At 41.5% G+C, this 17,055-nt stretch overlaps 1 protein-coding gene across 3 annotated transcripts in view; it reads right to left on the bottom strand.

Moving 5' to 3' along the window:
* LOC143352569 (uncharacterized) overlaps positions 1-17,055 on the bottom strand; it is a 68,537-nt gene that overhangs the window by 21,382 nt on the left and 30,100 nt on the right. For all 3 annotated transcript variants that reach the window (XM_076785173.1, XM_076785175.1, XM_076785174.1), the window contains 3 exons: positions 2,866-2,973; positions 2,107-2,271; positions 1,101-1,198 (listed from right to left, as the gene is read on the bottom strand). In XM_076785173.1, coding sequence (XP_076641288.1) covers positions 1,101-1,198; positions 2,107-2,271; positions 2,866-2,973 — 371 coding nt within the window. The remainder of the gene's footprint in view (positions 1-1,100; positions 1,199-2,106; positions 2,272-2,865; positions 2,974-17,055) is intronic.

Here is a 17,055-nt window from a genome sequence, read left to right as displayed (position 1 = left end):
TCAGATCGACGAGGCATATTTCTACAAATGGTTGAACCTTGTGCACTGTTCAGCAATTTTTCCAGGTCCGAGAAATCGGGACGTTCATGTTTGGAGAATGAAAGTGTGTCACAAAAATGACATGTTCCTTCCCAGTATGCGATGCATCGAGGAACTCTAGAAGAGCAGTGTAGTTTCCCTTCGTTAAGTCTACTATGCTAATCTGAAGTATCCGAACGAGCGTCGAGCTTAATGGAAGGCTTCAACGCGATACCAGGGAAATTGGAATGGAGAAAGTTCGAGTGATTTAGCGTCTAGCGTCGCGGACGGCTTGGAACTTGCTGCGCTGCGTGGGTCGGTGTGGACCCTGCTACCGAAAGATCGATTGCGTGTAATAAAATCTTCTCTTTAAACTAAGTATTGCAATATGTTTGGAATCACTAATGAAATCTGTTATGAAAATAAGGAGAATCAGACGGCGAGTAGAATTAGCGACATCTAGTAGCATCTAGTGGAATCTAGTGGACAATTCTACCATTTTTTCGTTGTACAGGGTGTTTCAGCAAAAGGAGGTCACCTAAATATCTCCTCCTTTATTTCGAATGGCACAAAAAATATTTATGCCACAATTTAAATGGTATCGCAAGAGGAATACCATCGAAGAAAAATTTCTTTCGTCATCTTATCTTCTCTTTTATCACTTCTTGTGGCGGCTGAAAAAAGACATTTGAATATGTTTAAGTCATGATCTTCATGTGATCTTGAGTACCAAAAATGTGATAAAATTGTAGGATGAAACCATGGAGACATTTTGGTGGCCTCCTTTAGCTGAGACACCCCGTATATAAGATAGAATATGGCGTATTTATAATCTTCATAATAAAATTAATTTGGATCGAGTAACAGAGCAATTTTCTCTTTCAATTCATTGACACCTCTGATTCAGTTGCATTCGCGAACTTCGAAGGCAATCATTTATTCGATCAAAAGTACATGAAGATTAATGTACAAGTGTCCGTGCATGAACTTCAGTGACCTAGACTAATCGTTTCGTTTCCAGTAAAACTTTGGTGGATAAAACTGCAAAATCGATGAACAAACTATATAGAAACATGTGTTACCTGCATGTAGAACGCTTCTCCCCTCGTGACAATGAAACTACCGGCTCTGTCGTCGGTCTGCAGGGCGAACAGGCTTGCGGCTACGATGGCCAACGACGCTGAAAAAAAGAGAAAAAGTTCACGCTTGTCTTCATCACGAAAAACAGTGAAAAAGTTTCTGTTAAAGTTCGAAGGAAAATGTTATCTTAAATTTTCGAGGAAAGATGTGTCCAGCCGAGGCAAAATATAGCTGAAGCTATATTTCTTGGTTTAACTTTGAAAAGAATATAGGGGTGTGTAAGGCTTTGGCTATCTTCGTTTCCAAGATTCATTAATGCGGTCTGCTGCGGCGATCCTGTTCGATTCGACGAGATTAGACGGTATCGCTTAACGCAACAAGATCCACCGCGGGACATTCGATTCCTCGTGTCTAAGGGTTGGTAAGTAGGCCGGTAAGTAGACAAGTCTGGTAATCCTATCGCGGACGACCGATTGCAAAACTTTCGCGTTACCCTGCTGCAAAATCCTGCGCTCTGATCTTCTAGCGCGCCTCGCTTCTTCAAGGCTATCTTTTCAATCGACATACACGAACGCTTTTCATTTTCTCGCGACGCGAGCTTCGGTGACGATTTGATTTACAGTCATTTACCGCCACGCTCTACCATTTTCTGATTGGCAAATTCTTGTCCGCTCATGAAAATATAATCGATACTATTTTCTTTACGTCCGCTAGTACCTGCTCATCTAATTTGTATCTTCGCTGTAGTATTTTCATAAAATAATCGCGAGATGTGATGGAAACCGATGTCTAGTTACACAACACATATCTCACGGAATAATTTAACAAGCTTGCGAAAGCACAGGAAAATGTTTCTGCGTTTCCGTTTGAACTTTCAAAAATCAGAATCGTCATCTCCCTTTACATAGAACACAAATATCTCCGACAATAATTTAATAAACTCACAAGCAGAAGAAGAGAAGAATTCTGTATTCTGTAAAGATGTGTTTGTAGAACAGAAATACTTACTGGCCAATGTAGCGAGAGCCACTTTTCCTATCAAAGCCGTGCTGTACGAGACGAGCACCCGTTTCGCAGAGGAAGCCATCGCAAGCTGCAACACGGCAAGACCGACCAGGACCGCTAAAAGAGCAGACGCTGTCGCCGCTGCTAGTCCTGCCACCCTCACGGCCACTGCACAAAACGAAATAAAAAATAAATCCATCTGGATCCACCATTCAACATTTTCTACCTGCAATTTCTACCGAAGAAGCTTCCTTTTAAAAGTCTCACTACGTTCAGAATGAACTTCGCGCTTGAATGCGCACTGTTAAGTCTTCTGCTGCAACGTTCCCCACAATTCAAAAGATTGCAATTCAAAAGACGAAATTTAGCTCTTGGACTCCTGCGAGCTCCATGCCGGACTCATTTCTGACCCACGCTGATATTTCACTACAGTTTTCTTCCGATATATGACGATGTCTCGGGACCGGGTTTCGTCGCATTTCGGATGAAGAAGAACAAGAGGGTATAGCGATTTTCTTATTTCGAAGTAAAAAGCGTCGTCTTATATCGAAATTAAATTGTACATATTGACAAACGCTCGAGCTTATCGCCACCGTAATGGGTCACGAATGACTCCGGCATAGCGTACGGAGTGTTGAAGAACGTTGCCGACAGTGAGATCATTTGAAATGTAACTCGACATTGAAATTGAAAATTTCAATTTGGATATTAGGAAACGAACGCGGTGGTGAGGACGAATTCACAATTTTTTTCAGAACTTACACACAGGTTGAAACCTCGAAACACCGTGGTCACACCTCTCTCGACCGTATAAAAGGAGCTTGCACTGTCTCCATGGTCCAAAGTATCCTTTCTCGGCTGCTGAACCAGCTGCAACAAATGAAATTAAGGAAACATTAAAATCCTTGTGAGAAATAAACATGTTGTGCATTGGTTGCAGGAGCAACCTTACTCTTTTTAATTTGAACAAGTTTTTAATCTCTTAATCACTGTACGCCACTATAGTGGCTTCCGTGGAAAGCATCAGTTTGAACGGTACGAACCAATATAGTGGCTTTTGTGCCGTCCACGGCTAGGCGTGCCGTCCCTGGGAAACAGAGTTGCGGACGAACGCGCCGTACCTGGGAGATAGAGTTACGGACGAGCTTATTAAGAGGTTAATAAGTTTAATTTCAGTAAGTCGAATCCGCAGTCTATTGATTAATGTTTACTCACAGTTATTCTACACTCTTTTGTGCTTGTTTTGTCTCAACTTTTTCGCAATTTGTAGGAACTCGTCTAATACAGGACTACACAACCTGAATATTCACATTTTCCGTCTAATGCAATCAATATACGCTACATTTAATCACATCTAGACCGTGGATCTTGACGTAAATTATCATTTTCGTTCATCCTTTTACAGAAATCTGGAGAACAGAAAAATTTGTTACATCGACTGGAAGATTCCTGCATACTGCATGCTTCTGGTGTGCATACGATAATTACGCAATTAATTTTCTTGCCAATTACACTCCATTAGACATGATTACATCCAATCGCTAGCCACCAGATAAACATCTCCAAAAAGAAACAGGAGATTGAAGGAAGAGATAGAGGACTAAAATTAATACAGGAAACAACTCGTTCCCGCAACTCGTTTCCTTCGACCTTTATGCAAAATAAAAAATTTTCTTCAAGAAATGTCATTCGAATATAAAATGACAAATTATTTAAGAAGAACAATCTCTTGTGATGATGATTAAAAAAAGAAAATGTTTTTATCTTTAATAATAACTGTGGTATAAATTGTGTTGTGTAGGCAGTTTTCGTAAAACTCGTCCAAAATGGCAAACTTTGATGGTCTGTATCTTTTAAACAATTTCTTGGACTACAACATATTTCAATTTCATCAAAATTCGAAACATAGTCCCAAAAAAATGATTTAATTCACATGGAATGATCACGCACCTAATTTAGATATTTCCTTAAAAAAAAATTACTATTCTCGTTTTTACAACATATGTGTAATTTACGTATAATATAAGGATGAGCCGCTAAAAACATTTTTTTTTGTGCCATGCACAGCAGAGAACTGTCAACGCGCTCTCGAAAGGCCGTCTAGAAACAGTAAGACGTTCAAAGTTATGGCTCCAAAGACGTCGGCAAAGATCATTGGGATTACTGTTCTTCGGCCGACAAATTTCAAACCCCTGAATCTAGGCGACCAAACAACTTCGGCATTTTGCCTGTTTTGTGCGGGGCGACCCTAACACGGCTCGAGTATGTCTCCTGGACGATACACGACGCTGGCAAGTCCCGTGATGTAGACATATATCGAGAATTCACTGTACTAACATCTACCTCGCCTCTTCTTCATTCTAAACGTCACTGATTAAAATCATCAACCCCCTAAGGTTCGTGCAATACGTATCTCTAACACTCTGTCCGGGAATTCAGTGCACAAACAATCTCCAAGGCCCGCGAAAGTATCGCAAAGATCATAGATGCAACGAGCATGCAATTTCCTTCGTCTGGCCATTCAAATGGCACAGGTATCCTGTGAAAAAAAAGACACAGCCTATCCGGCCTCAGGATCACGTACGCGCCGTAAATCATTGAAACAAGCGTCAACGCCGGTGGTTGCGAGGTCGTATTGCGATTACTATGCCGAGTAATCATCGTGGCCAGTTGAGCGAGACAAGTTTTCGGGCCGATGAATGCGGAGAGCGTTATACAACCGGTGCTCGATCGGCAACCCGTGAAGAAAAAGCGGATAACGAGCACAACGTAGCCTCGATCTTAACCGTACGAGCCGTGATCCCACGCGGAGGAGATCGTCGGACTCATGGAAACCGTAATTTCAAGGAGCTCCTTCCAACGACCCGTAAAAGTCACCTTTCCCTCCGTAGACTGTCAGCAAATCAATTCCCCTTTTCTCTTTCGCCGGGAAGAAGGAACCGGGAAATGCGAAATCAATCGTCTGTGCCCACGTGTACTTCCTCGTCGAAGCTCAATACGGTTCTTATTAGAGTGCTAAAGCAGATTGCCACCCCTTTAATTGCTATCTTCATTTCGAATTTGAAAGACGATTCTCTTTAACGTCCTATGGCGGAGGCAGAAAACAATGAAGGTCCTGGACCTTGAGGTATCTGCGAGTGCTTTCTTTCGTTCCCAGCTTCACCGTTTTAATTGGTGCACTGACTGAATGTACTTCGTCGGGCATTTCATTTGGTTAGGCTAAAGTTCACCTCAGCGGCCCAGAAATTTTTAACTTTTTTTTTTATATAATCCCGTATATCTTCGCGAGGAAATGCCAAAAGTCCAAGTTTTAATGTGAGGAATTCGCCGGTTCTAAGTTATGCGTGTTTAATGTTAAGCGATTGATTTTTAATTCGTTAAAATTACTAAGAAAAGATATATACATCATGCAGCTGGGGTGAACAATTTTTACTTTGCATACAAATTGGCCGTCTACTGATTATATAAAAGCTAACAGTTATGATTATCGTTCTTCATTGTATCCTCTAAAGATATGAAACAAATATTAATTCGGGTTGCTTACGGGATGAGTCAATCAATGTACAAAATTTGCAATTTTTTGACAATTTTCGAGGATCAAGTTCTATGCTAGAATTTTGAAACAGCCTGTACCCAAGGTTCAATTTTTCCTGCGCGCCCCACGGACAAGCGCGAGCTCAAATATCGCCGATTCATCGAGCGGCGATAACGGTTTCCCCTAAAAAGGGGGATGAAAATCACGTGACGCGTTCCATAACGAGAACGAAGAAGATAGATGAGACACTCATATTGCTGTCCTTGCGTGGGCGTCGGTGATTCATAGGCATCGATTCACAAAACGCACGCATTTATTAAAGCGACAGGTGACATCGACGAGGTCCACCGAAGCGTGAACAATAGGACACCGGAAATTTCGACTGAAACCATTCCCGAAAAATTGTGTATCGCAACCGCCTCCGACGAGGCGTGGGCGGTGGAACGCCATTTTCCCGAGTGTGTGGGATTCGCGAATCGAATGTTTCAACGCGCTAATTAAATAGCGGTGGTGGGACGGAAAATGCGGAATATTCGCACTAGACTATTACACGTGGAACGAAGCACGCGCGAGTCAAATAGTTGGTTGTATAAAAATGTATCAGCTTAAAACAGTCTCTGCTTCTCAATGCGTTTCAGCATTTTCTTGCCCTATCATTTCTCTTTAGTGACAATTACAATTTCTTTGTCGTTCGTTACATCTACACAGCAGATTTTATGCATTTATGTCAAAAATGAGAACACCATATTCAAAATTGTAAAAACATTTAAAGAATTTAAAGATACAGCTGTATTGTTTTCGACTCGATCAAAACAGTCTCTGCTTCTCAATGCGTTTCAGCATTTTCTTGCCCTATCATTTCTCTTTAGTGACAATTACAATTTCTTTGTCGTTCGTTACATCTACACAGCAGATTTTATGCATTTATGTCAAAAATGAGAACACCATATTCAAAATTGTAAAAACATTTAAAGAATTTAAAGATACAGCTGTATTGTTTTCGACTCGATCAAAACAGTCTCTGCTTCTCAATGCGTTTCAGCATTTTCTTGCCCTATCATTTCTCTTTAGTGACAATTACAATTTCTTTGTCGTTCGTTACATCTACACGGCAGATTTTATGCATTTATGTCAAAAATGAGAACACCATATTCAAAATTGTAAAAACATTTAAAGAATTTAAAGATACAGCTGTATTGTTTTCGACTCAATCAAATTATTAAAAATCGAAACAAGTGTCCACGTAGCTCCTGCATTTTGCAACGAATACAGGCAACTTTACAGTTTATTTATCGCTGTATCAATTTACTAGCGTACAGAGATCACAAACGAAACAAAAATAAAATCTCGAACAACTTCATCCAACATATAACAATAAAACAAAAATAGAATTTATTTCGTGTGCGCCAATCTCCATCAATACACCGGCCATTTGCTCTTCTTCCAACATAACCGAACCCGTAACAAACATTAATTACTACATTAAGATCGAACCAGAACGGATGACATTTGGCTTTTACGACAACTCGCGCTGTCATCGGATATACCCGTTTTTACGAGCAATTCCCGGGTCGGAGGATCGCGTGAAGAATCAATTTAGGAAACCACAGAGTCACCAGGCGAGACTTATCTCCCGGGCCGAGCCATAAGTGCCATAGTCGTCGAGGCGGTCTCCAATGTCAAGCGTTTTCGCAAAGAAGCGCGGCCTGAATTCCCCGCGAAAACTGTGGACACGCTCTCGTCAAGGTGCACGGGCAAAAATGCAATTTGTCACGGAGGCACGATCGCGTGAATCGCGTGTTCGCACGCATCGCGCACGGAATCGAGTAACTGGGCCACAAGCTAACGCTGAACACGCACCGGTTGTAATTCCCAGTTAATACTCTTTCCGCTTCGGCGTCTCCCGCGCGCCGAGAAATCCAATGGGAACAGGTGTTTCTGTTTTCTTTCGAAATGCTGTTGCTAAATTCTGCAGTTTATTGCAGACTGCGCGCGAGAGTTCAATCTGCGAATGTAACTGCAGTAGAATTAGACGGCGTGGGTCAGACATCTTGTACTGAAATTAATTTACACGCGTACGAAGCAACTACGAAGCGCAATGTTACTAAACGTCGTAGACAATTTTAGGTATTTCAGAGGATTTCAAGAAGAAATCTACAAGCTACCGAGGGGATGAAAGCACCCCGGGAATATCAATATAATGTCATTATTAATCTCGAGTGATTTTAAAACTTGAAGCCTCCACCTTTGATGCTATTCATTTTGTTTTACTCTGTTTTGGCATGTACATGAATAGTTTTTAAAATCGTTCGAAAATTTTTCCATGAGTCCGCCATGGACATGGAAGACTTATTCTTTACAACAACCCCTTAAAACTTGATGCACGATATGTTTACTGCATTATGGACCGGAAGCGCTTTGAAGTTACCAATATTGCTAACTTATATTGCTTTGAAGTTAGCAATATGCAAAATAAAACTTGCCTGTATCAATTGCAATACTTATTTCTTTTCTGAACAATCTGAATGGGTTGGAAATAGTACAACCATATTTTTAAATTCCTTAAACGCATAAAATCATATTTACGAGAAACGTACAACGATTAAATATTCCCGAAACGAGAACAAAGTAGAACAGCTACTTTATTCGTTATTTTTGCGCAAACAAAGTGGAACAGGAACAACGTTAAACGGAGATTAGTGTTACCGAAATTTCCTGATTGGCCACGTTGGATCCCATTTAGCAAGCCGATCGGAACGCGTCCGCAATTATTCTCCAACCGGATTCCGCCTGGTGGCAAGAGGAAATCGCCGATCTATCAAGTCGTCCGCGTCGGATCCGCTTCTCACCGTGGCACGCGAAGTTAACGGTCTCTTAAATATTCGTGTCTAACAATTCCGCGTGAATATGTATCGACGGGAGTTCGTAGCAGGCAACGCGAACCGGTGTGAATTATGGATAATTAAATGGCAAACGATTCCGCGGCTCTGCTCGCCGGGATCCACGGTCCAATCGGGTTTCTCGGCCGAGCGATCTTATCGCGTTTCGCGATTAGAAACGCGGCGGGAAAGGAGCCGTAAAACCGCGCGCACCGTTGATGAAGTTCCGACGCGAGGTGCACACGCCGGGCAACGTTCAGGTAACGCGCGCAGGTAACGAGCACCGGTCACGTTGCACTATAGGAAAAGAATGATTAGGGTCGCCGGCTCGTTTCGTAATCCGCGCGTGGGCGGGCAACGGTAAACACTGGCCGCCTTGTACGGTTATAGTTCGCGGGCGACCGTCGGAAAAATAATCGACGATCGGCAGATCCGAATAATGGGCTCGCAAACATAGATATTGGCATTTCATTTCGCTCGTGAATCGGCTCCGGGATACCCTCACGGAACAATTAATACTTTCCTGTTGGCCGAGTTAATTCGCCGCTGATGCCGACAGACGAGACATGTATGGAACTTACAAATGGAAACACTCCTACGCTAGTTGGAACGACTTGAAGGGTTAATCAGGAGTAAATTGAAGATCCAACGGGGATCACCATCTTGTAATTATTTCGTGTTTCCTTTAGGACAGACGCAGAGTTCTCCATTTGTAAAATACAGGCGCAAATGAGGTGATCGTTGTATTTGAACAGTTCTACGGAGTTCAACCAGTTCAGCGTGGAATTTAGTTTTAAAAACCGCCCACAGTGTGCGGAATTAAAATCAAGCAATGACGTGCATACGCGTCGAACGCAAGGCAAAATGGTCCTATTATCATTTTTTTTTCCTACTTTTAACAAATTTTTTTTCTATTTTTTTTTTATTTTATTTTTTTAGTATTTTATTAAAATTTCGAGTTTTTATAGTCAATGGTAATTTTATATTTTTCACGACGAGTATACACGTCGAACGCACCGTAATAGAGATTTGGTTTGACGTGTGTACACGTCAAACACGCTTAACTGGTTAAAAGAATCTTTTCGAATTTGTTTTAACGCGACCTTATGAAGGGAAGCTTGACCTTTAAAATCACCTCTCGACAATTGATCTGTGTTTTTCTAGTGAAATTATTAAACTTCGAAAAAAAAATGAAGCATGTGTTTCGTACACTGTTTTATTAATTTAAAAAAGGCTGTTTGGGAAAATAGAGTTCAAGGGTCAGAAAGTAGAGACTTCGCCCTTTAAAATGAGCCGAGGTAGAATTTTGTAACAATTTTGTACAGGAAGTTACGGGAGTTTAAAGATCGAGAATGTTTCTACTGGCGTGTCTGATCATGGCGCACCGTATCTACTTTGCTCGAAGACCAGACCTCGCGCATCGGACAAATAAAGTCCATAAAAAGTCTAAACATTTTCCAGTTGTAGTTTAGTATCTATTTAATTTTGTGGAGTTTTGTGTTGGTAACTTCTAGACATTAATAATAAATTGCATATTCCAACGACCGAGTATTTAATTTAAGAATTTATCATTTTCAAGAAACGTGGAAACAACGAGTCGCTTTTTCAGTGTAAAAACGGGATAAAAGGAACGAGCGTCGCGGAACCGGCGAGGCGTGCTCCGAAACTCATTATTATCTTTATTTACAACTTCCTCGAACGGCTGCAGCGATTTATTTTCCGCCGAAAACCGACAGTCCATTCATTTTTACGATCGGAACACGGCATTCGAACAAACTGCCCGTTTGTTTATGCTTTTCACTGTCGCGATTCGCGTAAGCGTGCTTGTTTTATTGACCGTAACCAACTGTTTACCCCTGTGTTTACAATTTCTGTATCGCAGAGCGTGCGCCGCGCCGGCATAGGAAACCGATATTACACCCACTATAGTTGGCTTCAGTAAATTAAAATGTTGAACTTTTGTTTGTTTTCGAGTATACGTATTTCGATATGGCGAACGCGAGGGCGTTACGTGAACCGTTCATTAAAACGTTCATCTAGCGCATCCGCCAACTCTGTTTGCGCTGGAAAGAATGGTTGTTAACCTTTGTTTGTTCACAATATAAAAATGTCACTATTAGCCTTAAGTGATGGCTTTTGTGCCTTTGACGCACAAAGAAGAAGCTTGCTCCTTTTAAACAATGATATTAAAAAGTTAATTAAATGTGGTTTCTGTAATTTGGTGTTCTTCCGTATGTGTTAGTTGTTACTTGTTGTTAGGTGAGTCGTTCACGTGTCGTGACAACGTTCGTGCAATGATTGAAACATTGATGCCAAGTCAAGGCAATGTTAAAATCAAAATTGTACTATCTGGTCCAAACTGAGTAATTCACTTCGGAAATGGAGCACAGGTGAAAAGCATTACTCTTTTCACAATACAGTGAATTCTCGATTCATGTCAACAACACGTGTCTTACCAGCGACATATATCGTCCAGGAGACATACCCGAGCCGTGTTATGTTTACACTCCTCGGCGTCCGAGGCCTGTCGAGCTTCGTGTCCCCTCACGGGATATACCTCGCAGTAGTGGGGATAATTCCTCGACGTTTATCATCCAGGCCTTGGCGACATATATAGAGAAATCACTGTACCTTGTTCCTTTCTGTTTCGAATTTATAGTTCAAGACGTCTTGCGACGTATGAAAGATATTGTGCGAAAAATTAACCGGTTCAGTGCGTACTGTATATTGTACGATGAAACTATTAACTCTTTGGGGCTAGGTGGGTTAAAAACTATCCCACCTTTTGCTTACCTTTTCATGCATGGTGGGATATATTTTAACCCACCTCGAAGAGTTGAAGTTACTCATAGTCATACAGTTTAATATTTTATTTAAATTTTTTCATTCAATTGGCAATGCTATGCATTGGTAGTGCTATGCACCAATGGTAAATGTAAAGTTGTGTGTGCTGCTCTGATTAAGATTGGCGCATTGTGTGACGCAGTGAATTCGCAAAATTTTTTGTTACTAAGGTTATTATTTTCTTTAAAAGCGTGTGCCTCAAAGAGTCGAAGAATGAAACCGTGCAAGTTTCCGATTAGGGAACGGTAGGTGAAGCTGGAAATGTGGGTCGACGTCGCGACAAATCTGTGTTTCGTCACAGTAGGACACCAAGGGCCCAAAGACTGGGTCTCCAGATAAGAATACAGGTTTCTGGGACTTTGGGGCTGCTAAGCTAATACCTTTCACGTAACACTTTTTCGTCCTCTGTTGTCTTTACGCTACAATCAGGTCGACGATCTTTATGCATTCGGCGCAAGGCGAGGCACGAAGGAAAATGTACATTTTTATGCAGAATAAAAATTGTAACTGACTGTAAATATGTTCATGCAGTTCCAAAAAGAAATTGTTTCACCGACGTTTCTCGTGGTGCAGCCGACATCAGGACATCGATGCGTATCTGCACGCGTGTCCGCGGACGATGGGATGCGTATCGTTCGTTAGTTATAATATTAAACAGCCTGCGGTTTTGTTCTATCAAACAATGCGCCGCGAATCAACGCGTGGGCGGTGAATGATACACGGACGCAGCCGTATCCGTGTGCAGATCTGCGCGGTGGTAATTCGAAACATGTAATAACGACGCGCATTTATTATTCCGCGAAGAATAGAAACGCGGGTGTACGAAGAGCGCGGAAATTAATTGAAATTCTTGCTCGAGATTAAGGGACTCGGTGCTGGCAAGCTGCACGAGCGACAAAATTTCTATTTGACACAACCGCGAACGAAGTCGCAACTCTGCCTGTTAATTTCATTAAGCCCCGCGGATCAATACCTCCAAAATGTCTGTCTTGTTGTTCATAAAGTACGTTGCACTTGTATTAGGATGTTGCATACGGAATGTCCGATTTTAGAGAAAAATGATTTTCCGAATAGAGAGAGAAGGTACTCATTGTTGGCTCGATCAATGAAATTGCAATTAAAGACTACCTGTTGTTAAGCAACAGCCTAACAATTACCGCGACGAAAAATTCTCTACGGCAACGCAACTTTCGCCGCTAGTACATAACAGCGTCGCAGGGATTGCCTAATAAGGGTGCGCAAGGATACTTAATGGCCCCCTTTTGCCCATTAGAGTTCCTTTCTTAAACGCGCCTAATTGACGGCGAAGTGTGAAAGCTTGCTGGCCCCTGTGTTACTGCTACCGTCCCGTTCGTTTATCTTCATATCCTATATTATGTAATATCGGTAACGTGCGCGATTAGTAGAACACCGGTCTAACGATTCCAGATACTCGCCGGTTAACGACTTATGAGTGAATCGTCGTTGCAGCTCGAATCGAGCGCTTATGTCTTCCAGCCCTGGAAATGCTAATCAAATTACTAGCTTCGACACTTTTTCTGTTTAGAAAAGAAACTATAAATATCGAACATGAAGCCACTGAATCGGATCAAAATTTTAATGAAAGTGGCTGTAGTACCGAACTGTACTGCTGATTACAGTAACTCGTTTAAACAAAAGGGTACGGCCAGATAAGATGGTTAAAAGTGCCCCCAAACCAAATTGATTTTTCGTCACGCCATTCGATAGGGCTCCCAAAGAAACCCCTCTGTGACAAGTTTTAAGTCGTTACCCCTACCACGAGGGTAGTTATAGGGTGAGCACGGTTTAATGAATTATGCTCTATTTCTTCTGTTCGGCTCAACAAAAATGTACGAAAAAATTCATGAACATTCTCCCTAATAGCACGCATGACAGTGAATTACTTCAGAATTTTTTGTTGCAAAATCGATTTTTCAAAAAATCTGGACACATAAAATTGCCGATTTTCTATTAATCTTTTCAGAGTACCACGTTTATATTGTTATGTTAGTTGTGTCTCGTCGTAATTATTAACGTGTATTTTTTCAGATTTTTCGGATTACGCGAACATGTTTATAAAAAAATTGGAAATCCCTAACAATTCGAAGAAAATGCATATTTCGTATCGAAGTTTTGGAGATACCAGTTTTATAAAAATTCAACAATGAGATATTGTCGAAATTAATTTTTTGTAAATTGCATCGTCGTTTAAAAAAACTAACATCAATTTTTTCGATGCCTCTTTGCCTTTTTGTGGGTGTAATATGTAATATTAAACATTTTTATATTCGGAAAAATAATATAAAAACTTAAAAATGCAAGATAAAATATTTACATTTGCCGTATGTTTCAACGAATGAGAATAACAGATAACAGTTTCCTGCTCGATCCTGGATCGAATCCTGCAGCGAGTGATTTGACTTTCTTCCTTAAACGCTTTTTTTTTTTGTTTTTTCATAACCGTATAATTGTTGACATTTAAGATAGTATAAGATGTATCTACAGTCAGTCGGATCATTGACGACACATGATTTCTTTAAGCCGGTAAACCGAACTCGACCCTCGATGTGATCAATATTCCTATTTTAGGTGAAAATGGCAAAAGTGATGGGACCTCGGGGATCGATATAGCGGGTCCCGAACGACGACTAAGGTTCGCAGGATCTCGTGTGTCCTACAGGACGAGTGACACCGGAGAGGAGGATCGTTTTCCTTCGAGGATCGTCCAGACACGGTCCGGCAGCTCGTGTGAAAGAGGAATCGTCGTGAGAGCGATTTTCGCATTAATCGCGTATCGTGTTGCGGATCTAGATCGGTCACGGTATCTCGCGAACGATCGATGCTCTGACGTCGTCGGTATCCAATCGTAATAGGATTCGGTGTATTATACAATGGCAGTCACGTATGAAAACCTTGCTGCAACGTTTATTCATTAATTAACCACGAGCCGATCAATTCATTATTTATATCACGGAATCGAGGATCTAGATCGACTTGTTAATATTCATGAAGTGTTTGCCAACACCGGTAAAAATTATATGAAAATTTCTATGCGATTCTTAGCTCGCGAACTTGAACTCGATTCATAAAACAGTATGAAATATCCGGTTCATAACAGCAACTTCAAGCGAATATAACTTTTCTCACGGAACTTATTGACTAAAATAAGCACCAATATGAGATTGTACTACAGTAAAAATTGAATTTTTCTGGCCGTTCGCGTTCTTCATTTATGAGATTGTTCAGCTTTTTCTATCATTGAATAACAGCGTGTTCATTTACGAGCACAGTTTGATTAAACATTGTGCAATTTTGTCGTCAATATGTTTATTTTCTCACTCGTATGAAAAGAATATACGACGATCAGAAGCCAAGCAATAAGTTGAACGATTTGAATAAATTGAACATAGCACGACGATGTGAACGGGTGAACGTGTAGAACGCTTGGGTTAAGCCGGTTCTATTGTAGAACCAAGTCCGAGTCCTAGCCGTCAGACTGAATAAATAACGAATATTATTACTATAATAAACCTGTAGATTATAATGGTATTTCTTGATTAAAACATTTTCATTCCGAAGTCGGACGTTTCGTAGGCGAGTGCCTAATAAAATTACATACGCTATGAAAATATTAGGCCGTCACGCAAGCTCCGGCAGGAAGTATACAAACAATTTCCCAACATTTGTAGCACCGTATCGGAGTGATCGAACTCAGCGTAATTACACGTTTCAACATACAGCGAACGGTCCGACGCAGTTACACGATTTTTTGATGTGTCGTCCATCGATTGCATAATGCGTCGACAAGCTTCGGGATCGATGATTACACGCACAAATGGAAACTTCGCTTAGGTGCTCGTACGAACCGCGTCGAAAGGGAATTACTCATAGCTGATCGGTATCTTATAATCGCTGCACCGTGCGCCGGCAATCGAAGGGAACTGGTTTCCTGTCTAAACTAAGGAACGATAGAGTTCGATCGACCATAACCGTTAAGCCACCAACCCGGCAGAAAATTCTTTTCTTTTTCTCCGACCTCCGACGCTGCAAAAGAAACTGCCCGAACGAAGTTCCTCGCCGAGACACTTTGCTACAATGAGACAACACCTCTTCTGGCCGAGAGACGCTGCGGCGACCTGCAACAGGTCATCGGAGGCACATTCGCATCCTTCGCAGGTAATCCCTGTGCGATATTCAAAAAATTGAAGCGTTTATCAGGTTTTCCTGTTAGAATGCGGATTTTCTTTCGTATTTTTCAAAGGTGAACTACAGAAAGATAAATTACAGGCGTCGGTCATTAGCCCTTTATGATGTACTTTATAGATTGCAGAAGATTAAGGGGAAATGTACAGAACATTAATGGTTGTGGAAGTAAAAAAATTTGGAAGTAAACTTGCATTGTTTCATTCAATACGTGTTAGACTTTAACCTGTTAAGTGCTGTACGCCACTGTAGCGGTTTCCGTGGAAAGCGTCGGTTTGAACGGTACGCCACTATAGTGGTTTCCGTGGAAAGCGTCAGTTTGAACGGTGCGAACCACTATAGTGGCTTTTGTGCCATCCGTGGCCATGCGCGCCGTCCCTGGGAGACGGAGTTGCGGACGAGCGCGCCGTACCTGGGAGATAGAGTCGCGGACGAGCGCGGCGTGCTTAAGAGGTTAAAACTGTTGCGAGTTACTTCCGACAGTCAAATTCGTCAGTGTTTTATTTTGCACGGAAGGAGTAGCACTCTCCGATAGCATTTCTTTCGAAAAATTTCTTTCTTGTTTTACCCTCAAACGGACACGCACCCTAAGAAGGTTTTCAATTAATCTCAGACACCGATGCAGTTCAGAACGTCGCGTCGTTTGAAGGGAAAGTAGATTAAAGTCACCGCACAATACGATAACAGAGACGTGAATTATGCACTCGGTCCCGTGACAGTCTGCGAGAAACGCCACGTGTTGAGCGAATTATATAAAATCAATTTCCCGGACGCCGTGCGACTGAATGAATCGGTCGATGTCCGCGCGCGCGAGAGCGACACGTAGCATGACTACCTGCGCGAGTATGTGTGACGAAAGTGGTACACGGTTCCTGTACCGACGAGGAATAGCAGTGCGAAACAGTAGTACAATAAAATGCGACGGTGTTGCGGCAATGGCGATGCTATCTGTATGCACACTTTGCTACTCGAATGGAGAAAACATGAAGCGAATAATTCAAAGATTTAGACTGTGACGCTGAAAATGTTGCCGGTCAGCGCAGGAAAGCTGAACCATCCATCCACGCTGACGACGGCACAGAGAATGATCAAAAGTGGCCCGGGTCATTTTAAATTGCACCAACTCGTTTTTGTCATACGTAGACTGCGGATCTTTATGGAAAATAAAAATTTTCTACCTGAACTGCAACAGACTGGAATGAAATAGAAATTTATTTCCCTTCGTAATATGTTTAATAGGTTGAAAATAATGTAACAGCATTTAAAAATTTTTAAAATACGCCTATCCTTTTTTGCCATAAATGCATAAAATCCGCAGTCTAATAATGTCTGTTCACAGAAATCGATTTATCGAATAATTTCTCTTTAATGCATCTTTGTAGAGTTTCAATGACTGAAAGTGTTAATTCGTGGTTCGTCGAGTATTTTACCTCCTCTTCCCGCAGCCCGGAGTGAGCATAAAGCTGAAGACGTCTCGCACTAGAATTGTCA

Source organism: Halictus rubicundus, chromosome 3 (assembly GCF_050948215.1).
Source record: "Halictus rubicundus isolate RS-2024b chromosome 3, iyHalRubi1_principal, whole genome shotgun sequence".
NCBI lineage: Eukaryota > Metazoa > Arthropoda > Insecta > Hymenoptera > Halictidae > Halictus > Halictus rubicundus.
This window is presented reverse-complemented; position numbering and strand designations above follow the sequence as displayed.